Source organism: Vanacampus margaritifer, chromosome 2 (genome assembly GCF_051991255.1).
Source record: "Vanacampus margaritifer isolate UIUO_Vmar chromosome 2, RoL_Vmar_1.0, whole genome shotgun sequence".
NCBI lineage: Eukaryota > Metazoa > Chordata > Actinopteri > Syngnathiformes > Syngnathidae > Vanacampus > Vanacampus margaritifer.
The window spans coordinates 12,464,041-12,474,504 of record NC_135433.1 but is presented as its reverse complement, the minus strand read 5'-3'; the positions used below and the strand labels follow the sequence as shown (position 1 = coordinate 12,474,504).

The following is a 10,464-nucleotide window of genomic DNA, read 5'->3' as shown; positions in this document are numbered from 1 at the left end:
CCAACACAGGTGATTCATATCATCAGCAATCTCTGGAGAAGGCTGATAACGATCTCCACCTGTGTTGGCTGTGGGAGACATGGAAAACAGGCTGGATACCGGTCCCTGATGACCAGGGTTGGGGACCTCTGAGCTAGATGACACACACCTTTGTTTTATAATATTAGATCTCCACTTATTTTTTTATATATTTTTTCCTGTAATTATTAGCATTTTACCTCAATAGCTACCAGGTCATGTGACCTAGTGACCCAAAATCAGTGCTGGCTCATGGTCGCATGTCTGCTAGATGATGCACATCTCGTATGTTTTAATATTAGACCTCCACTCATTGTTCATTTCTTTTTTTTCTGTAACTATTAGCATTTTTGCTCAATAGCTTCCAGGTCATGTGACCTATTGACCCCAAATTAGGGCTGCATCATAGTGGCATGTCTGCTCGATGACACCTTTTTTTCTCCATTTCAACCTTCCCTTTGTTTTAAATTTATTAAATATTGTACGATCTAGCTCAATGCTAGGTCATGAGACCTATTCACCCCACAAGAGTGCATGCCCAGTGAAACGTGAATTGTTGCTGTATTATAGTGAAGCATATTTTAAACTTATCTTATAAACCATTAAAACATAATAAATAAATAAATAACAGTTTAACCTGCTCGTCAATTCCATTTTATTTTGAAGACCGGTCTTGTATTTTGAAAACCGAATATAGTTTTCTGCGCCAGCGTCCCTTCGCGCACACTACCGTAACTCCTAGCAAAGGAGCGAACTTAAAATGAAGAGCGGCTGGCTTGACTCCGTAAAAAGAAGAGGCGGCTAGCTTCACTGTAGTATCATTTGCACGTAGCATGCTTTTTTTTATCACATGCTTACTAGAACGAGTACAAGTCGAGCGAGATTCAAACAGTAAATGTTTTCACATTTTTGAGCTAAGTAAATATCAGTGTTTTGGTCGTGGAATCGCGAATTAAAGCGTGCAGATCATGACGAATCCCCTTTGCAGTTACGTTAGCGAGCTACACTTTAGCTAACGCTAGCTGCAGTTTTTGGCTAGCTCGGTAATTTAACGTTGTTTTAGTGTAATTAATCCGAGACTAACCGAATTGAAGGACGCAGCCCAACATGGTAAGTACAAAGAGCACGCACGCACGTACGCATGTATTATTATTTTTTGCTACATGTCCACTTCCTGCCGTTAATGCTAAAAGCTAACCTAGAACATATAAGCTTCTCTCTCCAGACCAGTGAAACAAATAAACAAACAAAAATTATATTGCGTTTAAAATAGTATTAAAATGTATTTCCGTAAAGCCAATGTCATTTGAATATTAGGTGAGAGGCATTTGAAGCTGGTTTAGTCATGTAACGGTTTGCAGGTAATTCACGGGATGTGACACCTCCTTAGGCCATTTCCTCAACAAGACGCCCATCTTGCAAAACTAAACACTTCCTAGTCATGTTGTGCCCCGGCAAGTTGTGGCCCATGTGAGGAATTTCGACCCGCATGCCTTAGGAGCACCTCTTTAAAAATCTTCACCTCTGCCTTATTTGATCGTTCTGACCATATCCAATGAGTACATTTTTAACCACATTGACACATTGGTTTTGTAACAGTAATTTATCAACATGTGTCATGGCCTTATAATATATGCAAGTACTGTACTCATTTGGCTCAATGTGTCAGAAAAATACATTTAGAATGCATTCTAATTCTACTAGTGATCTCCCTTGAGTCAAAGGTGGGGTTGCTCCAGCAACGTGTGTAAATGTAAGGTGTTGAGGGCATTGACAGCTGTTGCCAGGGTGATATACCTTGTATATTAGCAGGATTGGGCAAAAACTACTACCCTTGCTATTTCTATGAAACTTTGTGAAGTGATAGTACACATGCCAGGAAGTAGTAATAATAATTTAAAGCCACCCCTTATCATTTGTAAATAGTGTACTGTATTAGGTTATAGAAACACTCTGCTTTTAGGGTTGTGCCTTAAGAGAAAATCCCTACAGTTTAAGTATTTGTTGGTAGAGGGGTTAGAAAAATTGCTAAATAAAGCTTCCAATTTGGTAATGCTGCTTTTGTAAACTAGCTTCTCACTGCAGCCATATTAGAGCACTTCAGCCCCTACTCTACTCTACTCTACTCTGGATTACGAAATGAAGACATTTCTGAATTATATATGATGGGCGGTATCTTGTAACTCTGATTTGCGGCACTTATTGTTAGGCTCTTAGTCATATTTTGCACTCTTTGTTGTCTTTTCATTATTCATCAGGCTTCAGAGGAAGCGTCACTGCGTGCACTGGAGAGCCTGATGACAGAGTTCTTTCACAGCTGCACAACCAATGAAAGAAAACGAGAAATAGGTATGTGGACTTTTCATCATAGCAGATTTGTTAGAAAGTGGACAACATCTTTCTGTTACATGTCCGGCACGGATGCTAAGAGTAAGAATTTTTGTATTACAATACGGAATGTTAAAGAATCAGTTAAAACATGGCGTCAAGAGTTATTAAAGGTTTTAATAATTTGGTATAACCTGCGATTGGCGGGTGACCAATTCAGGGTGTACCCCGCCTACCGCCCAAAGACAACTGGGATAGGCTCTGGCACAACCGTGACCCCGGAGAGCATAAGCAGTTCCAAAAGAGGGAAATTTTCCTATGACAATAAAAATACAAAAACTTCACAAGATTGTTTGTGACTTTGCAAGTTCCAGTGTGTACTGTTCTATTAAAAGCTAATGAGTAACAATCATTTGAAAACTCTAAACGCCTATTTAAATAGCACAGAAAAGTTCTCTTTTGTGACATGAAAAGATCTATAGCATTTGTTGACCAAATTGCTGGTGAAGTCATTTTTTTGTTTGCTTTACTTTCACCCATTTTTTTATTGCCTCTGTAAAGCATTTCCTCTGCTAACTATGTACAAATTAAGTGTTGCAGTGCACCTTTGGTAATCATTGCTTCCTTGTTTCTACAGAAGAGTTGCTGAATAACTTTGCACAGCAGACTGGAGCGTGGCGCCATTGCTTGTTCTTCCTCTCTAATACCCGGAATGAATATGTCATGATGTACAGTCTGACAGTATTTGAAGTAAGTTCATTTTTTTCAAGTAGAGCAGCACGGTGGAGTATGTGGTTAGCCTGTCTGCTTCAAAGCCAAATGTTGTAGCTTGGCGCCTTTGTGCGGCTTCCTCTCACATTCTAAATACATGCATGCGTGTTTAAATTGGCATTAGTTGTGAATTTGAATGGTTGTTGTCAAGATGAGCAGTACAATTGACTGGTGAGCACTAGTGTAGGGGGTATCCTACTTCTTGTATGTCCGCTCGGATAGGCTTCAGCTATTTGTTGTTTCTTTCTGTATGTTTTCATCATTCAGCAGTACAACTTCAGAATTGCTCGCTTAAGTGCACACCTCTGCAGTGTTGCATTTTAAATCCGATCTCACCATGAAAAGACATGTTTTAAGATTGCAGATAAACTATCAAGCATTCTGCAGAGGCCGTATTTCCCGAGGTTGTGTCCTGAGACCGTCTTGTTGACTTTCAGAACCTGGTGAACAAGATGTGGATCGGTCTAGCATCGCAAGACAAAATGGAGATTCGCAGCTGTTTGCCCAAACTCTTACTTGAACACCACAAATCGGTGCCCTATTTCATCCGTAATAAACTCTGCAAAGTCATTGTGGACATCGGTCGCCAGGACTGGCCGATGTTCTATCACGATTTCTTCACAAACACGCTTCAGGTAAGGGCTGTTGGTGCTCACAAGACCTTTAACCTCTTCTATTGCAGGGCTAATAGCGGCTTATTCAATTACATGTGATTTTATTCACTGCACCTTGCAGAACTTGTCCAAGAAGAGTTACTTCGTCAAATTCATTTATATGGCGCTTTTCCAATGTCAAACTACCTACACACAGTACACAAGTGTTTTATTATGTGGACTTTCCTTTCAATCAACTTTGATTCATTATTTTTTATAAAATATATATATATATTTTTAAACAAACTGAAAGTTTGGTATTTTTTCAAATACTGCCCCCAACTCAAAAGGTGGCCCCAATTAATCTTTAGGAGTGTTGCCTACGTAGATGAATAAATGCCACACTTCAAAGAAAGAAGAGGTGGTGACACTAAGTAGTTATTTAGATTTTTATTCTGAACTCCTCCACAAAAAAACCTGAAACTGACCTTTGTGTTCTGTCTCCATGTTGCTTGAAATGACTCATCGGTCTTTTGGAAAATTTGTAACCTTGCCAACAAGATGAATTCTCGCGGTATTTGTGAGTTCACAAACTCCGCAGAATACATCTTGTACCGCTCCCGCTAATAACGTTTGCAGCTGACCTTTTTTAGGTCGGACCAATCAGGCATTGTTTAGGCAGGACGAAACCAATAAGCACCGATGGTGGGGGGGAAACAAACAGATGAATGGATGCTGCATTTAATGATGTTCTTGCGGAATTACTCACCGTTTCCTTGTTGAATTTGAACAGTGAGAGGCGTTTCGTGCATTTTTTTCTGGTAAAGATGTTTGTGCAAACCCTCTCCCTAAAACGAGATGGAAGACGAGATTGTCATACGTTGGTCAAAACAAAATGTGCAAAGATGCCGCATCGTCCAATAAGCTCGAAGTATTGTACAGCAAATCCCGCCTGTCTGCCTAGTGAAGTACCAGATTGATAACGTGAAGAACTACCTCGAGAGAATCACAATTATCAATCTGGCTGGCGAGGTTAGAAAATTTGTGCAATGTCTTAAAAATGTTTTGTTTTTGTTTTGTTTTGTTTTGTTTTGTTTTTTGCATGTGATTTGTAGTTGATCCAGTCCCCAGCTTTGGCACAGTTAGGCTTGGTAATGCTAAAAACCACATCGGAGGAACTGGCATGTCCTCGGGAAGACTTGAGTGTTGCCAGGAAAGAAGAACTGCGCAAACTGCTGCTGGATCAGGTACCGACAATGCTTGGACTGTTGACAGGTAAGAACGATCATTTGTACTTTTACACATTGTGCAATGTACAATTGTACATTGCGCTAATGAAAATGTACCCGTGCAGTGGTACCTTGACTTATGACTGCCTCAACTTAATGAATTTGGAATGAATGAATGAAACAACAACACGCATAACAGTTGTTGTTATTGTATTATTTAAATATTTTTTATGAATCAGCAATATCTTTGTCTGGCCATGCAAGTGGCAGTGATGGGCAGAACAATGAAATGCTCTTCCATTGCATGCAAAAGGTACAGGGCTTCATAAGAAGAAAGACTTTTTATCAGGTTTTATCAGAAAGAGAGTGCTCGTGCACCAATAACGCCATGAAGTGGACCCCCGGCCACAAAGCTTCGGTTTGTGCGCTTCATTATACTATTGCAGGTTACTTGTGCCAATGTTGTTACATCCGAAACATTTGTATCACTCACTGCGGGAGCACACACACACATTGAAAGCGGTGCGACATTACTGCGTTTATTTTCATTTCAAGACATGAACACACTTTTTACATTTTCAATTACATAGCAATATTTTGCATAAAAGTTCCTGTGCATTTAATGATAGCTGCGTGAAGAGACGCAAAAGGAAACCAGTACAGTTGGCTGCTACGTCGTACGCCTTCTGTAGTAGACTCGAGGTCTCTTTGATGACCACTCGCATTGTAGGACAACTGGAGTATACTTAGAAAAAACATATTTGATGCATTGAACAGAAATAACTAATACGAGAGCACATTGCATGAGGTAGGTGAAAACATTTTATAATGTATTTTATTACTGTTAGTGTTTTACATGTAACCTCAAGTGTCTCATTAACTCGACTCCAAAAAAGTGTGAAGAGTGTGATAGAGGCTAATTATTTGTCCTCTTTTGCGTGTTCCAAAAAATTGAAGATAGACTTCTTGTGAGAAAAACTCCTTGCAAAGATGATTTATTACAGAGAATCTCCGGTCACACAACACTGAACATCACGTAAAAGGTGGAATTCCAGGGTGCGTGTGTGCCCCCTCTTTTGCGGAATACAGCTTTTTAAAGAATCCAAATCAGTAAGAGAACACCTATTCCTCCTCCCATCATGAATAAGTAAAACAGATTGGTTCTCACACAATATGTTACATAATATTATTTTCGTACACAGTCCGCAGCTGTGTTCATCTTTTTAGACAAAATATACTCTCAGGGTACTTTTCGTACTTTTTTCCCAAAACAATATCTCACAAACAAATTGAACTGGATTTAGAGTGGCCGTGAGTGAGGTGCTCTCAGGATGTGTGTGTGGCAAAATCTGTTCTCACGAACAGAATGTGTGTGCGCAAAACACTGAGAAGGAATTTTTAGACAAAAACAAGGTTAAGGTCAAATTATACTGAGTTCAACACTATTTCACCTACTCTACACATCTATAAAACATTTCAACATGGTTAATATATGAAATAAAGAATTAAAAATGTTAATAATGTATAACAAGTGAAAAAAGTCATGCACTAAAGAAGGGTAAAAAAAAAATATATCGTTAAGCTCAGATGACGGATGAAAATAAAATAAAACTGTCATAGTGTGTCTGAATATTCTTGTTCAGTGTTTTTTTCCTGATATTTCAAGTCAATGCACTGATACTGTACATGCAAGCACTTGTTAGCAAAAACTTTCTTATAAAACTGCCACCAAAAAAAAGCATGACGCGGGAGGGAAACAAATGTTTTGGGGTAGCAACAACCAGCGCGTCCTAACTCTGTTTTCTGCCAGAAATATTGTGCCGGGAGCATGCAGCGTTCATAACAAAGCTCTGGTGGGATGGCCATAGTGCTGATGCGAAATTTTAACTGGCTTTACCTTCTGACCTCATTTTAGGCATCCTTGAGACTTACTGGGACAAGCACAGCATCATCGCTTCGACACCGCCGCCCTCGCCGACATCACGAGAATGTGGTGAGTGGATTGTCTCCAATTATGTGAAACGGCAAAAACTTTGAATGGTTATTGTTGTTTTTTTTTCATTTCTGTGAATTGTATACAACTGTAGCTTTGTGTTGATCGGTCTCCTTTTGTGCCTCTTGAATCTTTCAGTGGAACTTTTGGGCACGTTGTTTCAGGGCAGTCAGTACTCAAAGCTTTTGTGCCAGCCCATGGCAGCGCTAGACAATGAGAGCCAGCAGCTCTGTTGTCTTGTTTTGGAGTGCTTGGCCCAACTGTTCAGCTGGATTCCGCTGTCCACTAACATCACACCCACTCTGCTGGCATCCATCTTCCACTTTGCACGTTTTGGTTGCGATCTTCGGACCAAAGCCAAGCCCTTCATCTCCTCTACCTCCTCATCTTCTAACGGACACCTCAATGCCGGGACCATGCCACCCATGTCGAACGGTGGCGGGCGTCAGAGTGAGGGCAGCAAGGTCGATCGCTCCCGCCTCGGCGTGCTCGCCATGACCTGCGTCAACGAACTGGTGTCAAAGAACTGTGTGCCCGTGGATTTTGAGGAATACCTTTTACGCATGTTCCAGCAGACCTTCTTTCTACTCCAGAGGCTCACTCGTGAGAATAATGCCCATACAGTTAAGAGTCAGCTCCAGGAACTTGACGAGAGGTTTGTTTCAGACCCATTTGCATAATGAGATCCAACAGTTTTTTTTTTTTATTCAACTCTTGAGTAGAATGCAGTCCATTTTTACAACACTGCAAACAACAACCACAGTAATAAATAGTATTAAATGCTGCTGTGACAGTGTCAATCAGAAAGTAGCGTTTTCTGCATAAATGCTTATTTCTTAACTGCTGTTTTTTTATGGTTGTGGCCAGACAATGTACACTACTTGCAAAAAGTTAGGATATTCAAATTTTATGATGGACCAAAAACACACTATAATTTTTACAGGTGAACCTAATTTGCCTTCTCTAAACCAACTATTCAGTGTTTCAGTGCTTTTGGCTTAACTTACTCTTCTCCAGGACGACAAAAGAGGCTCAGTGGTCAAATTCCCAACAAATTGACAACATTTTCAAGGACTTTATACTTCAAGACTTTTTATGCCTTTCTGTGACTCTTCCAGTCAGTTTACCATTTAGTTCCTTTTTTTTTTTTTTTTTTGAACAGAGGGTTGTGTTAAAAAGTACTGAAACATTGAGCAGCTGAATGTGTGTTGACAAGTTAAGACAATGTCAAATTAAATTGACCTGTAGAGATTATTGTGTGTTTTTTTTAATTAACTTTTCACCTATAAAATTGCTATGAGCTGTTATTTTGTGGTCCGTCTCTCAACAGCTTCTTTCTCAATGTAGTCATATGTTCATAAGGTCAGTCACATGTCATTCTAACATCCTCTTTTAGTTCTTTTTAGTGAACAGTGCACAACTTTTTTAAACTCTACATAGCTTTGAATTCTAGTCTGTTAACCTTTATTTGCTTCACAATCAAGTATTCTGGATTTGAATGTTCCTTTGTGTGGTGTTCACATGTTTTACCCGTTCTTGTGTGGGCTTTTTTATGGTCTGGCTTCCTCCCACAATCCAAAAACACATTAGCCAGGTCAAGTGAAGACTAAGTTGGAGTAGTCTCCAACTCACATGTGATCCTGAACAATGGATGGATTTTATTACATTAAACTACCCGGTCCCCTTGAAAGCATTCATTTTACATCGTCGTCATGCAAGATGAACTTGGAATGATATTTGTCGTGTTTCTATTTGTTTTTTTTCTTTCTTACAGTTACTTGGAAAAGTTCACAGATTTCCTGCATCTGTTTGTCAGTGTTCACTTGAGGCGGATTGAGTCCAGTCCTCAATTTCCAATTGTAGAGTTTCTCGCCCTGCTTTTCAAGTACACCTTCAACCAGGTAAGGATGTTTGCATTTGGGCTAGTTGCTTTCTTCTTTAGGCTTGCATCTATTTTTCTTATCTACACAAGACCGAGCCTGGTCCGAGAGATAGCAATAACCTTGGTTTATTTTGTTGCTTTTTACCGCCAGCCTACTCACGAGGGCTACTTTGCCTGTTTGGATATCTGGAGTGTGTTTTTGGACTTTCTTACAACCAAAATCAAAAGCAGACTCGCCGACAGAGAAAGTGTTCTTAACAGGTACCCTCGAGTCCAAAAAAGCATTTTCATCCTCTACCCATTCATTTTGTGCAAGGACAGTCAAGTGTAAAGCGTGGTTAATTTTGATGAGCCATTTGGTTTTGTTTCAGGTACAAAGATGCCTTAGTCCTTCTGTTGAGAGAAGTTCTGAATCGCGTCCAGTTTCGTTACAATCAGGTCCAATTAGAAGAACTTGATGATGAGACGCTGGATGATGATGTAAGAACATGCTGCACAGCCACTGCAGAGGAATTTCAGAACTTCCCAATGGCGCTACAGTGTCTTAATGTCTTTTATTTGGTAACCATAGCAACAGACTGAATGGCAAAAGTACCTGCGTCAGAGCCTGGAAGTTGTTGCCAAGGTGATGGAGCTGCTCCCTTCCCATGCATTTTCTACTTTGGTAAGATCATTTAGATGGCTTTTGTGAGCATGAATTAACAAACTCCAAACAAATCTAGGTCGTGATTTATCATTGTCAATTTTGCAAAAAATTTAATTTTGCACAAATGAAAAGTTTACCAAAGCTCTACTAATACTGTTAATAGTAAAGCATAATACAGTGGTACCTCAGAGTTTGAACATATCCTGTGAAGTGTTCAAAGTCCGAATTGTTCAACCTCCGAAATATTTTTTCCCTTAGGAAATAATGTGAATGCAATTAATCCGTTCCCAAGCTCCAAAAACAGAAAATTCTTATTTTAATTTCTATTTGTTTTTTACGTTTACAGCCTTGTTGAACAGCTAAGGGGTGTCCTCGTGCCAGTATTTACGGAAGTCGACGCGGTAGTTACAACGGCACAATAATCTCCTTCCTAAATCCACTGTGGTTCATAGCACTGTACGTTTTTCGTTGCTGCCACTGGCACTTGTCTTTCTTTGGGTCCATGGCAAAGAAAATTGTTGTGGAAAAATCTAAATGCACCAACGAATGTATGGAGCACCTCCGGGAGTATTCACGATGTGACTGGAAATGAGCAGCGCTTCGTCTCAACTACGGCAACGTGAGCATTCGGCATCACTTCAATTCGGCTTAGCTTGCTTTCCTTGGGTGTTCAAACTCCGAGGCATTTTTTTACTCAGATTTTTGGGTTGAAGTCCGATTTGTACGAGTTCCGAGACGTTCAAACTCCGAGGGTCAACTGTATGTCCAATGTAACGTGCTAATTTTGGGCATGTTTATATACAGCAGCATTAGCCTCCTGATGAGTTCATTTATTTTCCCATAAGTTTCCCGTTCTTCAAGAAAACTTGGATGTGTACTTGGGTCTGCAGCAGTTCATTGTCACCACTGGCACAAGTAAGAAACCATTTGATCAGTTACATACATCATTGTGTGTGGTTGTGGATCGCTTCCTAAACTCAAATGTAATATCGACCCTTCCAGGT

General features: G+C 39.9%; 1 protein-coding gene across 1 annotated transcript in view; it reads left to right on the top strand.

The window, feature by feature from the left end:
- The first annotated feature begins 749 nt into the window (after positions 1-749).
- xpo6 (exportin 6) overlaps positions 750-10,464 on the top strand; it is a 20,093-nt gene continuing 10,378 nt past the window's right edge. The window contains exons 1-13 of the mRNA XM_077558987.1: positions 750-1,128; positions 2,277-2,367; positions 2,984-3,096; positions 3,555-3,752; positions 4,826-4,985; positions 6,855-6,932; positions 7,071-7,587; positions 8,707-8,833; positions 8,966-9,075; positions 9,186-9,294; positions 9,386-9,478; positions 10,306-10,375; positions 10,463-10,464. The exon at positions 10,463-10,464 is cut by the window's right edge and continues 158 nt beyond it. Of these exons, the coding sequence (XP_077415113.1) occupies positions 1,126-1,128; positions 2,277-2,367; positions 2,984-3,096; positions 3,555-3,752; positions 4,826-4,985; positions 6,855-6,932; positions 7,071-7,587; positions 8,707-8,833; positions 8,966-9,075; positions 9,186-9,294; positions 9,386-9,478; positions 10,306-10,375; positions 10,463-10,464 (1,671 nt within the window). The 5' untranslated portion in view covers positions 750-1,125. The remainder of the gene's footprint in view (positions 1,129-2,276; positions 2,368-2,983; positions 3,097-3,554; positions 3,753-4,825; positions 4,986-6,854; positions 6,933-7,070; positions 7,588-8,706; positions 8,834-8,965; positions 9,076-9,185; positions 9,295-9,385; positions 9,479-10,305; positions 10,376-10,462) is intronic.